Source organism: Nerophis lumbriciformis, linkage group LG30, assembly GCF_033978685.3.
Source record: "Nerophis lumbriciformis linkage group LG30, RoL_Nlum_v2.1, whole genome shotgun sequence".
Classification (NCBI taxonomy): Eukaryota; Metazoa; Chordata; class Actinopteri; order Syngnathiformes; family Syngnathidae; genus Nerophis; species Nerophis lumbriciformis.
The window spans coordinates 9,764,970-9,786,597 of NC_084577.2; the positions used below are offsets into that span (position 1 = coordinate 9,764,970).

The window sequence follows — 21,628 nt, forward strand, 5'->3', positions numbered from 1 at the left end:
TGATTTCGAAAGCATTAAAAAAAAACAGGATTATGTGTCTTTGTCTTACAAAAGGATTGTAAATAATAAACAGCATATCTCTTTAAAATTTTTGCGTTTTTCCAGTACGACTGATCTGATAATATGGTCGGAGTGCAGAACCCTTTCTCCAGTGAAGTAGAATCTACTGAAATTGATAGAGCGGAATATTCAAAATGGGCGGCTAAATTTGTGGCATGTTGTGACGTTTAGACAGTATTTTCGCACACTTTGTCGATTGTAAATACAATTGGATATGGTTCAATGGACACAATGAAACACAAATAAGCATTTAAAGTCAACTTGTTTTTCCACTCTACTGGTACTTTAAACCTGTAACAATCTGAATAAAAGGGTGAATAAAAAAATGTAAAAAAATGAAATGTTCGTTATTTTTTTGTTCAGGACTGATTGATAAATTTGAGGAAAAAAAAGAAAGTTTCAAAAACTTAATACCTTTATGTCCTATTCGTTTTAGAAGATAATTAAAATTGAATGTTAAATAAGTGTGGTTTATATGTTTTTGTAAAGACAATGGTGTTCAACTCTGGAGAACAAAGAGTAGAGGAAGAAATATGTAAGGCCATTTATACAGTGTAACTTTGATTTACACACTTAACTGGTTCTCTAACAGGGTGCGTGAATAGAAGTTTGTATATTGAAGTCAATTTCTCAACAAGAAACAAAGTAAACACGAATAATGGTGTTAATTTTGACAGCCGTTTTTAATTTAGCTTTAGTAATAGTCTTTTTGCTAAAATGTTTTTTTAGTTTTAGTCTAATTTTAGTTATCTAAATTGGTTTAGTTTTAGTCTAGTTTTAATCAAAGAAATTGCACAACATTTTGGTCAGCCAAAATTATAGTCAATTTAGTCGAGTATCAAAGATAAGGCCTCTTTAAAGTTTGTTTGAAAGCACCTTCATTAAAGCTACCTGCAAAAAGCATATTTTTCAACACAAAAGTAGCTTGATTTTATGGCCAACAATTATGTATTTAGTAATTTTTTGCTCCACAGGTCCACATATATCTTTCAGGCACTTCTATCGCTCAGGGTCGGTGTTGTTAAATGTTCGCCTCAAATAAATAAGTAAATAAGAAACGTTGCATGGACTTCCTCTTTTCACTGAGCTCCTGACATTAGTGCATTAGACTACAGTAAAAGTTGTCATACCATTAAACAATTATTTGAGGTAGAGAACATTACTTGATAATTTACTTGTAAAGAAATAATACAGTGGAGTAATTAGCTTTAACTTACAATTGTGTAGATGTCACGATGACTTGCCTGCTAATGGCTTCATAAAGCATCAACAATGAAATATTGGTGAGGCACTGACTTCATCACAGTCAGATTTACAAACATATGAACCCTAAAGAGTATCTTATTCACCATTTGATTGGCAGCAGTTAACGGGTTATGTTTAAAAGTTCATACCAGCATTCTTCCCTGCTTGGCACTCAGCATCAAGGGTTGGAATTGGGGGTTAAATCACCAAAAATTATTCCCGGGCGCGGCGCCGCTGCTGCCCACTGCTCTCCTCACATCCCAGGGGGTGAGCAAGAGGATGGGTCAAATGCAGATGACAAATTTCACCACACCTAGTGTGTGGGTGACAATCATTGGTACTTTAACTAAACTTTAACTTTACACATACAAACTGTAGCACACAAAAAAGCATATTTAATAAAAAAAAACGTTATTGTCTTACCTTGACTTATAAGTGCGGGAACAGTGGTGTTCGTGTTGGAGGAGTTGTGAATGAATGAAATATGAAATCCGTGCTGCAGTCTGCAGGTGTACCAAATGTTGTGTCCCTGCAGTTGTTCACGGCTCCTCCGGCGCGAGCAATGTTGTTTTTGCACTTTTTGGCTTCTTGTTAAGTGACTTTTTTTGGGTGGATTCGGTCTTGCACGTGGAGGGTTTGGGTGTGGGTTTTGGTTGGTGTGGCGCTCCGGTCGGAGCAGTCTGCGGCGGAGGTGCAATAACTGCCACCAGGAGGCGGGATTACGCGAGCCTCACACAGTGCGTCTTCGCAGCAGTTTTATGATTGCTCAGCACAAGAAATACTTTACACACATACAGTTGTTGACAAAATACACTGTACATTATATACCTCAGCTAACTAAACTATGGAAATGTATAATATAGTTCATATAGCAATACGGTCTCACTGCACAGCAGACCAGCAGTTAGCCAAGTCCGCAATCCATGGTGAGGCACAATTGAGTGACGTGCCTCAACTGGCTGCTGATCACCGCACCGTCTCTTCTCAGTATTTGAACGGCAAATGGGAAAATTCAGCGATTTTGAATAAAAATAATCGAAAACTGGTGAAGTTAAATGGAAAATAACTTTATAGTGTAATCACTGGATACATATAACAATTTAATTTTTTTTTTTTCTTTTTACATTTTTTTTCTTTCCATGACCGCACGTCACTGGTGTACACATATTACGATGTAGAACATGTTATGGATTTAACATGATCTACGTAATTGTTTCGACGGTAAGAAATCACATTTCTAATCTCACAAGGAAAAACATTTGATTGGCTCTCCTCCATAACTAACTCCCAGCCTGGCCTCTCTTTCATACTGTATGTACGCTGTTAAAGAGCTATGATTAGATCTATTCCGAACTTGTCCCACTCATTATATTTCGTTGGTCAACAATTTCTTCTCGTTCTCATTCATTGACTAAAATGTCAGTTAATTTTGTCATTGTTTCAGTCAACGTTCATTTGTTTTAATTAGTTTTCCTCTTATTTTCGTCAGGGGAAAATAGGGTGTTGACGATAACTAAGACGAAAATCATTAGTCAACAAAATGAACACTCGTTCCAGCCTCGACAAAAGTGCACATTTTAGCAAAGGTTTGTACACTTTGAACACAATATAAAGGGCTATACAGTGCTGTATATTAAACAAATGTAACAATAGGGTAATGGCTAATTTTCTATTTAATAATTAAAGTAAAAAGAAATAGCTGAACTGGCTTCCTCGTATGTAGCTGCCCTGCTGACACGCACACACACTGTCACTAGCCATGTGGTGCACTCACAGTTTGAAATCACTACAAATACTTAACTTTGACAGTCCGCTTCGCTACAATAATTAGAAATAAAAAATTAAATCCACTATACCTTGTCGGTTAATCTTCTTGGCTTGTGGCAGGAGAATGAGGAGAGAGTGTAGACAACGCTGTGGATCCAGAGTTTTTCAAACCAAATATCGCTTATCCAATGCTTTCTTTGGAGTCATGCTGAGCTAGTAAAACTAGAAAATGCTGTAAAAAGTAAAAATGATCCCAGGACAATATGAGTGCGGTACTTAGACTTAGAGATGCATTCGAGTTAACATCAAGAAATGCTGAAAAAGGCAGTTTATGAACAAAAGATGTTTGGATCCTAAAGTGACTGCCTTACCAATGGAAGTTTGTAATAGTAAGGAAGTTCGTCTCAGAAAGAACTACAGCATCTCTGACAAGTAGGAACCAACCATTTATGTTGCCTGATGAGAAGTATTCAAAATAAACAGAACTCATTTTGTCCAGGCAGCGGATTTTTGTGTATAATTTTGCAATTATTTATTGCAAATTGTAATTTACAAAGCTTATATTACAGTTAAATACAACAGCAGGAACATTTCTAAATCACAAGGTCAGAAAGGTTGATTCAGTGCCAGCACTTAGACAAGAAAAAAAAAGTGAAAACGTGCATAAAAACATTTTGTGCCCAAATCCTTATGTGCTGACCATGAGCTCCTCAGTCATCGTGGATGGATGGTTTCCAGAGTTCCATTATAAGAGAGCATTACCCACTCTTTGCAGCTGAATAAAACACAGCACAAGAAAATGTATTTATTTTACAGATTAAAAGGACCCATAGCTTCGAGAAGACCAAAATTTCACGTACAAGTTCTCTTTATTTATTTATTTTTTCTGCTATTAAAAATTAATCTGGCAGTCATTTCCTACAACATCAATTAGTTTTTGAGGAATCAGCAGATAACGAACTGTAGTTTCCATCAACCAGACTCGATAAATAAATGATAAATGGGTTATACTTGTATAGCGCTTTTCTACCTTCAAGGTACTCAAAGCGCTTTGACAATATTTCCACATTCACCCATTCACACACACATTCACACACTGATGGCGGGAGCTGCCATGCAAGGCGCTAACCAGCAGCCATCAGGAGCAAGGGGTGAAGTGTCTTGCCCAAGGACACAACGGACGTGACTAGGATGGTAGAAGGTGGGGATTGAACCCCAGTAACCAGCAACACTCCGATTGCTGGCACGGCCACTCTACCAACTTCGCCACGCCACCCTTTCTTGGTGTGACGTCGTCTACAGGAATGCAGCTCCTTTCCCCGCGAAGACGGTGTAGATAGAGGCATGTAAAACTATTATTTTGATCACTTAAATACATGCTTTGTTGCCATGGTCCATCATTACTTCAAAACTGATTTAAGTAACATTGTGAGCAAAAAAGAAATACAAAAGGATCACCATTTCCGGACTTTCCTGCTCTTCCAGAGACGCCATAGCCTGTGTTTCATAGTTCTCTTTCAGCATTCCCTCAAGCATCTTGAAGGAAACACCAGTAGAAGAGGACGCAAAATAGAATACTAACGGCTCACCTTCATTTTGTGTCTTTTTTTGGTAGGTTCTAACCCAGTCTTTCTTCCCTCGAGCCGCTACTGCTTTACGGGATCGCGTTTTTACATTTATTTCTATCCAAATTCAAACCAAAACCCTTCTTCTAAGTCAGAATCATTAAAATTATCACTGCAAATGACACTTCTCTCGCTTGGTCCGTCCCATTTTGCGTCAGTCAATTTGACTGGCGAGGTCCATACTTTCCTCATATTCCCATCATATGGGAATGCATGCAAGCTGACCCCTTCTTTAGTTGAATTGCTACAACCTGCAACAATGGAAGCTATATTTGATAACTCCTTCAAAGTGAAAATATTATGATTCGGGATAAAGATGCTACCAAAACACATACTACGCAATATGAAATCACCTCCAGTCTTCTGTAGGTGATGTCAGCACGCCCACATTTTGGAGCTAAAAGTGGGTGTTCCAAAATGTGCTGAGTACGCAGACGCACCTAAACCCCCCAATCTTGTATCCGACATTTGACTAGTTATACAGTGGTACCTCAATTTAATAATGCCCTAACTGAAGAGTGTTTTTAAATAAGAGTTATTTTATGGCTAATTGTTATGCTTTCAGTTGCATGCAAAAATTGGAGTTACAGGCATACTTGCCAACCCTCCCGGATTTTCCGGGAGACTCCTGAAATTCAGCGCCTCTCCCGAAAACCTCCCGGGACAAATTTTCTCCTGAAAATCTCCCGAAATTCAGGCGGAGCTGGAGGCCACGCCCCCTCCAGCTCTATGCGGACCTGAGTGAGTGTTGACAGCCTGTTGTACATGCAAATGTGTCACATTTTTGTGTTGATTTATTTATTTTATTTTGTGGTTTGAATTCGTTTTTGGAGCTGTCATTACACATTTATCAGTATTCACATTGGTCAGTAGGGGGCAGTAGGGCGTTTCTTCCCAATTGAATGCTATCACCTGTAGACCGGAAGTGTCTTGTCATTCTGATGAGCGCGACCAGTCTGTGAACAATTGAAACGTCCTGTGTGCTTTTTCCTCCTGTATAACAGGTTAGTTTTGGTGAATCAACTTACTGAATAATATCCATGTGATCTTTATAAGGTTAAGTACACATTCTGATGGTGGAGCCTAACTCTAAAGTGTTTGTGAGTTGTAGTTTGTATTTGTGAATTCATCCAGCTGCAGTAATCAATACAAAAAGGCGACGTGAGTGCGCAATGTTTACCGTATTTTCCGCACTATTAGCCGCACCTAAAAACCACAAATTTACTCAAAAGCTGACAGTGCGGCTTATAACCCGGTGCGCTTTGTATATGGATTAATATTAAGATTCATTTTCATAAAGTTTAGGTCTCGCAACTACGGTAAACATCCGCCATCTTTTTTCCCTGTAGAAGAGGAAGTGCTTCTTCTTCTACGGCAAGCAACCGCCAAGGTAAGCACCCGCCCCCATAGAAGAGGAAGCGCTTCTTCTTCTACTGTAAGCAACCACCCGCCCCCGTAGAAGAAGAAGAAGCGCGCGGATATTACGTTTCATTTCCTTTGTGTGTTTACATCTGTAAAGACCACAAAATGGCTCCTACTAAGCTACAGGTTTCCGGTTCATGAAAAGACGCAATCTCTCCATCCGCACACGGACTACTATTTCACAGCAACTGCCTAAAGACTTTCAAGAAAAGCTGGCTACTTTCCGTGCATATTGTAAAAACAAGATAGCTGAAAAAAAGATCCGGCCAGAGAACATTATCAACATGGACGAGGTTCCACTGACTTTTGATATTCCTGTGAACCGCACTGTGGATACAACGGGAGCACGTACGGTGAATATTCGCACCACAGGGAATGAGAAGTTATCCTTCACTGTGGTTCTAGCTTGCCATGCTAATGGCCAGAAACTTCCACCCATGGTGATATTCAAAAGGAAGACCTTGCCAAAAGAGACCTTTCCAGCCGGCGTCATCATAAAAGCTAACTCGAAGGGATGGATGGATGAAAAAAAGAAGAGCGAGTGGTTAAGGGAAGTTTACGCGAAGAGGCCGGGTGGCTTTTTTCACGCAGCTCCGTCCATGTTGATATACGACTCCATGCGCGCCCACATCACGCTGGTTTTTAATATATTATTAAAGTTTGACTGACCTATCTGACTGTTTTTTTGACATTCCTTTAGCGCAGTTAGATGCGGCTTATAACACGGGGCGGCTTATAGGTGGACAAAGTTTTGAAATATGCCGTTCATTGAAGGCGCGGCTTATAACCCAGGGCGGCTTATGGTGCGGAAAATACGGTATATAGGAACTTCTGATCCTAATTCAGACTCCCAAATTAGAGCTCCCGTTTTCTTATTGATTTTATAATGTATATTTGTATAATGTGTGTGTTCTGAAATAGTGACAGAGAATAGAACAAGGATGGACAATTCAACCCTTAACTCAACAATGAGTAGAGGAGTGTTATGTGTGTGTATTTGTGTAAATAAATGAACACTGAAATTCAAGTATTTCTTTTATTTATTTTTATATATATATATATATATATATATATATATATATATATATATATATATATATATATATATATATATATGTATATATATATAGCTAGAATTCACTGAAAGTCAAGTATTTCTTATATATATATATATATATATATATATATATATATATACATATATATATCTTAACCACGCCCCCAGTCACGCCCCCGCCCCACCCCTGACCACGCCCCCCGCCCCCCACCATCCACCTCCCGAAATCGGAGGTCTCAAGGTTGGTAAGTATGGTTACAGGTATCGCCGCCACAAAGATCTGCCCAAAAACATCTGGTCTTACTCGCGAGCTCAACACAACTTTGTTTTCCAACCACGGTAAGGAAGAAAGTGAGTGTGAAGGACAGTGTTGAGAAGAAGAAGTGAATGATATTTATTGAATTAAAGAAAGAAATCAGAGCACTTAGCCAACTTGGCAGAGCTGTTAGAGCGTACCACCAGGCTGAAGCAGGAGGAGTCTAACGCCAGCCAAGGACAATAAAATAATACCTAAATGGCGGACATTTATCCATAAAAATAGGGTGAAGCTGCTGATGGTGTGGTTAACTGAGAAGCAGCTGAAAGGCGATATTGTGGAAGTCCACTCTCCAAAGTAAATGCTGCACATAATTATTTTCTTTACTTCATAAAACCAATGTAGTTGTAATTAGAGATGTCCGATAATAGCGGCCTGCCGATATTATCGGCCGATAAATGCGTTAAAATGTAATATCGGAAATTATCGGTATTGGTTTTTTATTATCGGTATCGTTTTTTTTTTGTTTGTTTTTTAATTATATCAACATGAAAAACACAAGATACACTTACAATTAGTGCACCAACCCAAAAAACCTCCCTCCCCCATTTACACTCCTTCACACGCATTCACACAAAAGGGTTGTTTCTTTCTGTTATATAATGTAGGAACCAGAATATTGATATCAATATGTATCAATACAGTCTGCAAGGGATACAGTCCGTAAGCACACATGATTGTGTGCTTGATAATTTTACTAATTTCCATTAATTACTAGTTTCTATGTAACTGTTTATATATTGTTTTACTTTCTTTTTTGTTCAAGAAAATGTTTTTAATTTATTTATCTTATTTTATTATTATTTTTTTTAAAGTACCTTATCTTCACCATACCTGGTTCTCCAAATTAGGCATAATAATGTGTTAATTCCACGACTGCATATATCGGTTGATATCGGTATCGGTTGATATCGGTATCGGTAATTAAAGAGTTGGACAATATCGGAATATCGGATATCGGCAAAAAGCCATTATTGGACATCCTTAGTTGTAATAGTACATCCTACAGTATGGTTTTTCATACAACATTTGTCATATAAAGTTTATTTTAAAAGCCACGTTACATGTTTAAATTCTGGTGTTTTGGGGACTAAAGTGAAATTAATTTGAATTATAATCAATGGGTGATGGTGATTTGAGATACAAGTGTTTTGGGTTAAGCGCTCCATCACAGAACCAATTAAACTTGTAAGTAGAGGCACTACTGTACGCCACGTGATGACTGCTGTACAATATGTTGTGTAGAGGAGAGTTTTTAATCCGTGTGTTGTCAGTACCCAGATGTTGCACTCAGTATGGCTAATACAGTGGTTCTTAACCTGGGTTCGATTGAACCCTGGGGTTCGGTGAGTCGGGCTCAGGGGTTCGGCGGAGGTCAAGACACACCCGACTCATCGTGTAAATAAAAACTTCTCCCTATCGGCATATTACGGATACGGCAACAGCAGAAGTCACACTGATTTGCAGGTGTGTAATTTGTTGTGAGTTTATGCACTGTGTTGGTTTTGTTGTTTGAACAAGGTGATGTTCATGCACGGTTCATTTTGTGCACCAGTAATAAAACATGGTAACACTTTAGTATGGGGAACATATTCACCATTAATTAGTTGCTTATTAACATGCAAATTAGTAACATATTGGCTCTTAACTAGTCATTATTAAATACTTATTAATGCCTCATTCGGCATGGCCTTATTATAACCCTAACCCTAACCCTAACCACTGTTCCCTCTAATTTTTCATGTGTGTGAGCAAACGCACAAACTCCCTGAGCATTCAGTGGAGCACATGTGAGCAACATCAGATGTGCACACTGTGGCCACACTAGCGTCACACCTGTCCCAAACCTGACATCATAACAATTTAAATGTTTTATTAAAATAATTTTCTGATATTAGTGATTTTGCCCTCTTACAATGACAATAACAAAAAAAACATGTTTTTCATGACCTATGTGCTAGTATCGTATGTCTGGCTGCGGGTCCTGCCTTTAAAAGAAATGTTACCCCTTTCAGAGATTACATTTAGTTCCTGTAACTTTCTGTCTGTAAAATACATCTTTTTATTAGCATTTATGAAATCTAGTGACAATATTTCATGAATAATATCCTTAGATTAACATTCTTAATAAATGGCAGTAAAATAAGCACACATCTGATTGAGGAGTCAGAGTGTTACAACCTGGTATTTACACATTGTGTGGCGTTGGGGTTGTCCGACTTTTTGTGTGGCCATAAACGCAGCACTGGCTAAGTGCCATGAGTGCGTGTGTTGGTGCAGGTGAGACAGAGCGAGCGGCTTCTGTTGAAACGACGGATGACAAAGTTGGTTTAAGCCTGGTTTGTATGGCAGAAAATTACCAGTTTTTATAGATAAAAGTTTTTTTTACTCATATTTTTGGTGTGGTTACAAACAGTTTTGATCAATAAAGTGATTGATGGAATTCCTGTCCGTAAAGTGTCTCGACAGACAATCAATTCAACTGTGTTGACAAAGATTGTTTTATTCATTGGAGCCACTCTTGTTGTCACTTGTCACTCATAGAGTTGCATTGCAAAATCATACAGAATAAATTGTAATGTGTTTATTTTGTTTAAAGTTCAGATGGGATTTTTGATTTTCTGCGCGGCATTAATTTGCTGTGCGCAGAGGACGCGTGAGCGGTGCGCAATTGCGCAGGCGCGCACCTTAAAGGGAACGTTGACCCTAACCAAATAACTCTAAATTAAGTCTTTATTACTTAGAATATGTTCCCCATACTAAAGTGTTACCAAAAACATAACTTTGTCTTGAATTTGAAAATTTTTATTTTTTATTTTTCACTAAAGAAGGGTTCTGTGAATGCGCGTATGAAACTGGTGGGGTTTGGTACCTCCAACAAGGTTAAGAACCACTGGGCTAATATATGTAAATGTAAATGTGTTATACTTGTATAGCGCTTTTCTACTTTCAAGGTACTCAAAGCGCTTTGACACTATTTCCACTTTCACACATTCACACACACATTCATATGTATACTGCTGTTATATGTATTATATAGTTTATTTAGTACCTGCGTTGTTTGAGCTCCAGTCTGACCTGGGACACAGCCATCCTGGTGTATGAATTCATGGTGAAAGAACAGGGGAGAAATACCAAGCTGCGGGGAAGAAACAACACAGAAAGAAGTTGACACACTGTTTCATAACCCAATTAAGCTCTCACGTATTTATCTAATTGGACTTACTTGTCTGAAGAATCCTCTTCCTGGTATAGATATAGTGGTTAGGCTGACTCTATCACCACTCTTTCGAATGATTTTGACGATATCCTCATGCTCCATGGACTCCACTGGTTCGCCGTTGACTGCCAGTAGTAGATCTCCATCCTCCACCCCCGCATCTTCTGCTGGACTGCCCTCATCCACCTCCCGCAGCAAGTGAACTGAGCCACAGATGTTTTTTTTAGAACACATTAAGCACAGGACACACTCCCATAAATGATACTGTACAAAAATAAAAGGAGAACTAGTTATGTGTGCACGGCGTAAGAATACATCGAATGCACGTTGCTACGCTGAGAAAAGACAACATTACTTTTCTTCTTTTTAGTTAACTTTTTCCCCCCTTCAAGCATAAAGTAGAGTTTTCTGATGTCAGTGTGTCAAAGAAAAGGAAAGTGAAAAGTTAGGTGAAATTACCAGAGGTGTCTTAGAATAGTTGACATTCGACCTCAATTGACATTGAAAACAAATGTTATATTTTCTCATTACATGTCTGAAAAGAAGTAGGAAGAAGCAGAGCTTATTTAATCTGACCCCTTGTCCATTTCACAGCAAAGAGGAACATGTGTTCACTTCCTGTTTGTCATGTCTGTTGATCATGTTTTGTTTAGGTTATGTTCCGTTTGGGTTTTGTACACTTAGTTCCTGCTTTTCACTCCCTTGTTTTGTCACCATAGCAACCATTAGTTTCACCTATTTCACGTTTTGAGTCACGCACCTGTTTTCACTGATCATGTCACTGCTATTTAAGCTGGTCTGTTTCTGTTGTTCGTCCTGGTGACATTATCCTTATCCATCCATACTACCTCTGCTACCCATGAGATTCCTGTTTATTATAGTTCATGCTTCATGCCATGCCACAGTAAGTGTTTTTGTTTCGTGTTCATAGTTAATTGCCTTTGTGCTAGTCTTTCGTTTTCATTAGTCAAGTTTGTTCTCCGCCATTGTGCGCGCCTTTTGTTTGCTTCCTTTTTTGTAGTTTGTTAGTGTTTAAATAAATCATGTACTTACATTCACGCCTTGCCCGCGCCAACTTTCCTTTGCATTCCGGGAAAACAAACCCCAAGATCCACTTACTGACACTGTTCTCAATTTGTAAAACAATTTATATAAATTAATAATAAATACAACAGTTCTAATAAATAGTTAAGTCAGTTATAATTCACATGATGAAAAGACTAATATTATCTTATTTTAAATAATGTTCAAAATGTTTATCAGTATTCTTCTTCCTTGTACTTTGTAAATACTTTAAGTTAGAACAGTTCCCGTAAGTGAATTATATTAGTACATTGTTTGACCTGCTTGCTTAATCCCTTCCATAATTTAATTCCTCATACTGATATATTAAAGGTTTTAAGTGTTGTACGTGCATACACATGTTTAAAGTGGGGTTAAGGTTGTGAAAGAATTGTTGAACATTCTTGGGTAGCAAGTTATAGTTTGCCTTGTGCATAATTTTAGCTGTTTGCAAATGCACAAAATCATTTCATTTCCATATTTTTGATTCAATCAATAAAGTATTTTTATGTTCTCTATATCCAACATTATTATTATTCTAACTGACCTTTTTTGTAACAAGATTAGTGAATAAATGTACTTTTGTAGTTATTTCCCCATATTTCTACACAACAACTCAAATATGGTAACACTGGCGAGTAGTGTATGAGTGATTTTTGGTCCATCCATCCATCCATCCATTTTCTACCGCTTGTCCCTTTTGGGGTCGCTGGGGATGCTGGAGCCTATCTCAGCTGCATTCGGGGGGAAGGCGGCGTACACCCTGGACAAGTCGCCACCTCATCACAGGGCCAAAACAGATAGACAGACAACATTCACACTCACATTCACACACTAGGGCCAATTTAGTGTTGCCAATCAACCTATCCCCAGGTGCATGTCTTACATAATTAGTTTTATTCATTATTAAAGCATTTCTTGCCACTTTATATTGAGAGATTTCCAGTTCATTGTATCCTCAATCATTACACCCAAAACTGTGGTGTCTTTTATTCTGTCAATATCTACTACGTCTATTGGTATTTGTGTTTGACTTTCCCTTCTACTGTTACCGAGTAGCAATATGTTAGTTTGAATGAGATTAGAAGATATTTTGTTTGTGTTAAACCATCTCTTTAATATGTTCGTTTATTTTTTTTTACATTTTTTCAATAAGTTTAATAGTGTTCTCTCCTGAACAAAACAAAGTCGTGTTGTCTGCAAATAATACTAACTTTAAGTCCTTTGTAATTTACTGATGCCATTTCTATAGAGATTGAAATATTTTGGTCCCAGTATTGATCCCTGGTGTACGCCGCAAGATATATTTAGCGCTGTAGATGTATGTACGCCTAGCTTCACATATTGCTTCCTGTTTGTTAAAGGAGCCATATGTAGAAATTTCATGTCAAGTCATCATTAAATAGCCCTGATATGTCAAAAGGCATTAATAAATCATGTTCTTATAATCATGTTCAAATACCTTTATAACTGATAACAGTAGGTCAGCCAGGATATGCTCATTTCAAAATTAAATTTACAGCCCCGAAATATTGTTATTGTTTTCATTTTGATGCTGCGCCCTCCACCGTTTGACCAATTAGAAAGACCATGAGTGTGTCACATCCAGGTTGCCAGTTACTCTTCGTCTAGTTACTGCCACTGGTAAAGTTACTAAACATGTCAGACCTTAGTAAATCTAAAAGGCGTCGTTACGACTGTCAACTTATTGATGACAAAGGCAGGAACAAAACAAGGATTTGTATCGGGGATGCCTTTGAAAGATGGAGACAATTGAAGGCGGAGAAGATTTTCTTCATCTGACGCCAAACTTGCTAATTTCCTCCTTGATAGGTAAGTCAGGCATTTACATTTTCTTATTACTTGTAATAAATGGAAATGGACATTTCGTAAGTAAACAATATTGTCCAATACGGTTTATGATCTTGTCTAACAAAGCTAGTATGTCCCTCAATGAATGCTTAGCATGCTAGCTCGATCAATGACACATCGACATATAAGCTAATGGGGGAATATATGCCTGTTAGCCTGTATGTCGATGTGTCATCCAACTGACAGGGCAAAATATATTTGACAAATAAAACTTATGTGGAAATTGGTAGTGTCAGTGTCTATTTTGTTGTCAATATGCTGACACGCTGAGGAAATGGGTTCCAACATTAGCACGGCTAATTGCAGTTTTTGGTACTGCATGTGCATCAGGCACATATGGGGTGGTATTTGCTTGGCACAATATAGTATATAATGTTCTACTTTGTGTATTGACATGGTAGTAGGCTATATGATTTATGCGTAACGTGGGTTGGCTCATAGAATTGCACTCTGCACTGAAAGATGGTGATGTGCGTACATGGAACAGAATGCAGTGCATCAGGTTGGATGCAAGATGGAGTTATACTGAACAAAATGTCCATCCATCCATCCATCCATCTTCTTCCGCTTATCCGAGGTCGGGTCGCGGGGGCAGCAGCTTAAGCAGGGAAGCCCAGACTTCCCTCTCCCCAGCCACTTCGTCCAGCTCCTCCCGGGGGATCCCGAGGCGTTCCCAGGCCAGCCGGGAGAGATAGTCTTCCCAGCGTGTCCTAGGTCTTCCCCGTGGCCTCCTACCGGTCGGACGTGCCCGAAACACCTTCCTAGGGAGGCGTTCGGGTGGCATCCTGACCAGATGCCCGAACCACCTCATCTGGCTCCTCTCGATGTGGAGGAGCAGCGGCTTTACTTTGAGCTCCTCCCGAATGACAGAGCTTCTCACCCTATCTCTAAGGGAGAGCCCCGCCACTCGGCGGAGGAAACTCATTTCGGCCACTTGTACCCGTGATCTTGTCCTTTCGGTCATGACCCAAAGCTCATGACCATAGGTGAGGATGGGAACGTAGATCGACCGGTAAATTGAGAGCTTTGCCTTCCGGCTCAGCTCCTTCTTCACCACAACGGATCGATACAGCGTCCGCATTACTGAAGACGCCGCACCGATCCGCCTGTCGATCTCACGATCCACTCTTCCCCCACTCGTGAACAAGACTCCGAGGTACTTGAACTCCTCCACTTGGGGCAAGATCTCCTCCCCAACCCGGAGATGGCACTCCACCCTTTTCCGGGAGAGAACCATGGACTCGGACTTGGAGGTGCTGATTCCCATCCCAGTCGCTTCACACTCGGCTGTGAACCGATCTTGGCCGGAGGAAGCCATCAGGACCACATCATCTGCAAATAGCAGAGACCTAATCCTGCAGCCACCAAACCAGATACCCTCAACGCCCTGACTGCGCCTAGAAATTCTGTCCATAAAGGTTATGAACAGAATCGGTGACAAAGGGCAGCCTTGGCAGAGTCCAACCTTCACTGGAAACGTGTTCGACTTACTGCCGGCAATGCGGACCAAGCTCTGACACTGATTATACAGGGAGCGAACTGCCACAATAAGACAGTCCGTTACCCCATACTCTCTGAGCACTCCCCACAGGACTTCCCGGGGTACACGGTCGAATGCCTTCTCCAAGTCCACAAAGCACATGTAGACTGGTTGGGCAAACTACCATGCACCCTCAAGGACCCTGCCGAGAGTATAGAGCTGGTCCACAGTTCCACGACCAGGACGAAAACCACACTGTTCCTCCTGAATCCGAGGTTCGACTATCCGGCGTAGCCTCCTCTCCAGTACACCTGAATAGACCTTACCGGGAAGACTGAGGAGTGTGATCCCACGATAGTTGGAACACACCCTCCGGTTCCCCTTCTTAAAGAGAGGAACCACCACCCCGGTCTGCCAATCCAGAGGTACCGCCCCCGATGTCCACGCGACTGCCCCCTGGTGTCTTTGCCGTCATCTCCACTCAGCTATACATAACAAGGACCTCACTAAACTAACCAATCTCTGCCATGTTTGTTTGTTTATCTGATTGCTTTAGCCTTTCTAAAGGTCGAAAAAAAGTAAAAACTGTATCTTTATTTGTGAGGATCATCATCAGCTGTGCTCTTACTTGCATACATGTAGAATATATGCAAGCATAAATGGAGCATACTGTACATGCTAAGCTAAAACAAACATGTTGCCCCCCAAAATTTTACTAATTACACTAGTTTCTGAAAATTCTTAGTCGGAGGCAGCTGTAGGAGTTAGAATTCGTAAAATGCTCAGCAAGTGGACAAATACATTTTTGGTTGCATGCTTGGTTCAAGCTGCTTAAACGCTGCAAGCATCATCAAGATAAGAAAACTTTGAATTGGATGAGGTGGCGACTTGTCCAGGGTGTACCCCGCCTTCCGCCCGATTGTAGCTGAGATAGGCTCCAGCGCCCCCCGCGACCCCAAAGGGAATAAGCGGTAGAAAATGGATGGATGGATGGATGAATTGGATACTTTGAATTGTCAAAATTTTGATGTGCCCTGCGATAAAACCAGGAATAGAAATGCAATTTGGATCATTACACATCCTAAATATCTGGTAACACATGTGAGTAGCAAGATAATTATTGCCTACAGTCCAACATGGTGATGGTAGCATCATGGTCTAGGGCTGCATGAGAGCCATCTGCACTGGAGAGCTGCGGTTCATGAAGGAAACACAATTATATATTTTTTCCTCAGCACGGCACCGCTGTACTGGCTGCTGGTTGCAGGAGCTCTGTGCTCTTTTGTATCCTCCTTTTGTGTTCTTGATGTTTTCCCTCTTATTTTCATGTGGGGGTTTTTTTGCCTCTTGGCCCGGACACATTCATCACTGCGCAACAAGAGGTGGCACTTTTGTGACTTCTGCGCTGCTTTTTTTTTAAAAAACTTTTGGATGTGATTGGGTAGACTTTTGGCAATGGCCATGTTTTCACTGGAGACTAGCTGCTAGCTTTCTGCCACACCGGAGTTCGCGTGGAGAGACCGGAGGAGATGAGGAGGAAGAGAAGGGGCTGTGGATGGACAAGCTTCACAAATCTCTGGCTGAGTGAGCATGTATCGGACACTTTGGTCTCCCGAGATGTTACAGGTACCGCTGCCATTATTTGGCAGAGCGAATATGAAAATGTGTTTTTGTTTTGTTTGTCTATTCATGGTGCAATCGTATGTGCCCAATATGTATTGAAGTGCTGAAGTGGCAGCTGGTTGCATCAGCTCTGTGCTCTTTTAAAGGCCTACTGAAACCCACTACTACTGACCACGCAGTCTGATAGTTTATATATCAATGATGAAATCTTAACATTGCAACACATGCCAATACGGCTGGGTTAGTTTACTAAAGTGCAATTTTAAATTTTGCGCGAAATATCCTGCTGAAAACGTCTCGGTATGATGACGCCGGCGCGTGACGTCACGGATTGTAGAGGACATTTTGGGACAGCATGGTGGCCAGCTATTAAGTCGTCTATTTTCATCGCAAAATTCCACAGTATTCTGGACATCTGTGTTGGGGAATCTTTTGCAATTTGTTCAATGAACAATGGAGACAGCAAAGAAAAAAGCTGTAGGTGGAAGCGGTGTATTGCGGGAGGCTGCAGCAACACAAACACAGCCGGTGTTTCATTGTTTACATTCCCTAAAGATGACAGTCAAGCTTTACCATTGGCCTGTGGAGAACTGGGACAACAGAGACTCTTACCAGGAGGACTTTGAGTTGGATGCGCAGAAGCGGTACCGTGAGTACGCATGCAGCTGCGGCTTCCAAACATTTGATCGCTTGCCCGTACGTGCGTGCCGCTATGTGCATGTCACGTACGTAACTTTGGGGACTTTGGGGAAATATATGTGCTGTATGAACTTTGGGGAAGTGAACGGTACTTTGGGCTGTGGGATTGAGTGTGTTGTGCAGGTGTTTGAGTTGTATTGGCGGGTTGTATGGACGGGACGGGGGAGGTGTTTGTTATGCGGGATTAATTTGTGGCATATTAAAAAGAAGCCTGGTTGTGTTGTGGCTAATAGAGTATATATATGTCTTGTGTTTACTTACTGTTTTAGTCATTCCCAGCTGAATATCAGGTCCCACCCGCCTCTCACAGCATCTTCCCTATCTGAATCGCTCCCACTGCCCTCTAGTCCTTCACTCTCACTTTCCTCATCCACAAATCTTTCATCCTCGCTCAAATTAATGGGGAAATCGTCGCTTTCTCTGTCCGAATCGCTCTCGCTGCTGGTGGCCATGATTGTAAACAATGTGCAGATGTGAGGAGCTCCACAACCTGTGACGTCACGCTACTCGTCTGCTACTTCCGGTACAGGCAAGGCTTTTTTATCAGCGACCAAAAGTTGCAAACTTTATTGTCGATGTTCTCTACTAAATCCTTTCAGCAAAAATGTGGCAATATCGCGAAATGATCAAGTATGACAAATAGAATGGACCTGCTATCCCCGTTTAAATAAGAAAATCGCATTTCAGTAGGCCTTTAAAGTCTTGAATGTACTTTTTTTTTTATGTTGCCCTCTTATTTTTGTCGACTTTTTGTATCTGCAGTGCAACCGCATAATTTCCCCACTGTGGGATGAATAAAGTCTATCCTATCTTATCCTACCCTAAACTGAGCCGCTGTTACCAGCTTTGTGATGTCACCTTGGAGGAATGGAGGAGGATACCAGTAACAACTTGTGTTGTTCTGGTGAACTGCAAGAGGATTAAGGCAACGCTAGATACCAAATATTGTGTACTTACTTGTGTTGCCAGCTATTTTAGACAAAAATGACTAGGGTCTGCAATGAGGTGGCGACTTGTCCAGGGTGTACGCCACCTTCCACCCTAATGCAGCTGTGGTAGGCTCCAGCCACCCCCGTAACCCCGAAAGGGACAAGCGGTAGAAGAATGGATGGATAGATGGATGACTAGGGGTGTCTCGATATAACTTTTTCACTCCAGAAACGATACAGACATTGGAGCCTTGATTATTGGCCGATACCAGTATTAAGCCGAGACAATAGCACAAATCATAGAACATGGTTTTATTATTTTTTAGTGTGGAATGATGATGATCAAGTAAAATTACTCAAAGAACAAGGTATGAGAAACACAAAACTTATGACAGATTCATGCCTTTTGGCGACACTTAGTGGTCACAATAATTAATTAGGTTAAGATCACGTTGCAGTAAGTTGAATGTGCAGACATGTTTGTCACTGGATACTTTTTTATACACTTTTCCCGTGTAGACTTTGTATCTGTAGGTAATATACAACTATCATTATTTGATAATTGTTTATATTGACAAATGTGTTTTGGACAGCCATGTTGTTCAATTAAGGACACTTATCACGTATTGTATGTTTAGCTTGTGTGCTGTTGTGTGCTTAGCTGTTGTGTAGCTGCTAGCTCCTACCTTACCATGTTACTTTTTGTAAATTACTTGACTAAAATATAAGAAAAGATCAAACTTGTGTGTTTGTTGGAGGACATTTACAGTGCATCCTGAAAGTATAAACAGTGCTTCATCTTTTCCACATTTTGTTTTGTTACAGCCTTATTCCAAAATGGAACATTCTACAGACAATACTCCATAATGACAATGTAGAAAGTTTTTTTGTTTTTTTTCGTAAATGTATTCAAACAAACAAAACTAAAAATAATTAAATGTACATAGGTATTCATATCATTTGCTCAATACTTTGTTGATGCAGCTTTGGCAGCAATTACAGCCTCAAATCTTTTTGGCAGTTTCACCCATTCTTTTTTGGTGCGTCTCTCAAGCTCCATCGGGTTGGATGGAAAGCGTTGGTCTTCATCCAGGAAGTCGCTGTACATTACTGCCTTCATCTTTCTTTTTGTGGACTTTTTGTATCTGACTGTAACCACATCATTTCCCTAATGTGGGATAAATAAAGTCTATCCTATCCTATCCTATTCTCTCTATCCTGACGAGTCTCCCAGTTCCTGCCGCTATAAAACAGCCCCACATCATGATGCTGCCACCACCATGCTTCACTGTAGGGATGGCATTGGCCTGGTGTTGAGCGGTGCCTGGTTTCCTCCAAACATGACGCCTGGCATTCACATCAAAGAGTTCAATCTTTGTCTCAATAGACCAGAGGATTTAGCTTCTCATGGTCTGAGAATCTTTCTGGTGCATTTTGGCAAACAGTTTACTAAGAAATGGCTTTCGTTTGGCAAATATACCATAGAGGCCTAATTGGTGGATTGCTGCAGAAATGGTTGTACTTCTGGAAGATTCTCCTCTTTCCACAGATGAATGCTGTAGCCCTGACAGAGTGACCATCCAGTTCTTGGTCACCTCCCTGACTAGACTAAGTTGAGTACAGCAATGTACAAAGACATCCTGGATGAAAACCAACATTTCCCATCCAACCTGATGGAGGTTAAGAGGTGCTGCAAAGAAGAATGGACGAAACTGCACAAAGATGGATGTGCCAAGCTTGTGGCATCGTATTTAAAAAGACTTGAGGCTGTAATTGCCGCCAAAGGTGCATCAACAAAGTATTGTGCAAAAGCTGTGAATACTTATGTACATAGGATTTTATTTTTATTTTTATAAATTTGAAAATTTGAAAAAAAAAAACAATGCATATTGTCATTATGGGGTATATTGTCTGTAGAGTTTTGAGAGCAAAAATGAATGTATTTCATTTTGGAATAAGGAAAATGTGTAAAAGGTGAAGCGCTATGAATACTTTTCAGATGTACTTCAGATATTCTCTGGCTGTCAAGCTCTGCATGAGTTAACACGCTGCAGGACTGCTTGTATCGCAACGCTTATCACAGTGGTTTTAGATGCAAGCATGTCCAATATCATCTGATACTTGTTTTTTTTCTGATATCGAACCAATATCAATGTCAGATAGGGACTGCCCTAATCCTTTTCAGAAGAAAGCAACTCCATACTGCTTTCAAGTACACTGACTACTCCCAAGTAAACATGCAAAATGTGTACTGTTTGGCTAGTCTAAAACCAGTAAAGATTCATGTTGGGCAACATGCTTGCTTTTCTTCGTGCAGCACATATTATTTCAACAAATATGTCACCTGTTTGTTGAGTAAGTGGCAGCTTCTCTTGTCTCAACAGGAAACCAAATCCGTCAGGTCCTTTGACCAAATGCATCGTCTTGGCCGAGTGTGGGAGACAACAGGGTTCTGCCAGTACAGGCATAATGGGCATCTTCCTCCTGGCATAGCAAGACTGGCTTTCACCATCAACGACCAGCACCGTCACAGAGTCCACACCCTTCTTCAGCTGAGGACCAAACACACTGTAGGACTTTAGAATCAATGTGACCAAATATACAAGGAAACTGTTTCTTACAGATTTGTTGAGAAAGGAGTGTTTGAGAGTGGATGTTGCAACGCCGTTTATCCACACCAGTCTGTCTCCGCTGGTGACTCCAGCCGTCTCTGCAGGACCGTCAGTTACTATACTCAGGATGTGTTGTCCTTTATGCCCTATGGACAGACTTCATCTTAGTTTTTTTCAGTTTATTTGAAAAAGTATTTTCTATCCAGCTGATTTTATAATGACTTGAACGGTTCTTAGTTTTTTGATACGTTTATTTTAACAGAGAGAGACAGAATGTCTACAAAACACTGTTTGAAACTCATTTGTAAAATAAATAGAATTCTAGCTGGTTGATAGAGGATCAAATACTTAAATTGATCACCTTTATTTAATATGTTTTTCTGAATGTTTTTGTTGATAGTCTCTGGAATTAGCATGTTGGCCTCACAGTTAGGCGATCAGAGGTTTTAATCTCTCGTTGGCATCTCCATGGCGGAAAATCTGGGATAGGCTCCATATAACTTGTGACCTAAATAAGGACAGGTGTTATAAAGCATAGATGGATGTCACTCTCTGTTAAAATAAACCTAACATACAATACTGGTCTGTTCATGTCTTTATAAAGGGATAAACAAACACTGCATATTTATCATAGAATCA

At 40.2% G+C, this 21,628-nt stretch overlaps 1 protein-coding gene across 3 annotated transcripts in view; it reads right to left on the reverse strand.

The window, feature by feature from the left end:
• Window positions 1-3,576: 3,576 nt before the first annotated feature.
• nherf4a (NHERF family PDZ scaffold protein 4a) overlaps window positions 3,577-21,628 on the reverse strand; it is a 43,340-nt gene continuing 25,288 nt past the window's right edge. For 2 of the 3 annotated variants that reach the window (XM_061925513.1, XM_061925512.1), the window contains 5 exons: window positions 20,999-21,135; window positions 20,722-20,929; window positions 10,719-10,915; window positions 10,545-10,631; window positions 3,577-3,847 (listed from right to left, as the gene is read on the reverse strand). In XM_061925513.1, coding sequence (XP_061781497.1) covers window positions 3,818-3,847; window positions 10,545-10,631; window positions 10,719-10,915; window positions 20,722-20,929; window positions 20,999-21,135 — 659 coding nt within the window. In that variant the 3' untranslated portion in view covers window positions 3,577-3,817. The remainder of the gene's footprint in view (window positions 3,848-10,544; window positions 10,632-10,718; window positions 10,916-20,721; window positions 20,930-20,998; window positions 21,136-21,628) is intronic. The other variant, XM_061925514.1, reaches the window with a different exon arrangement.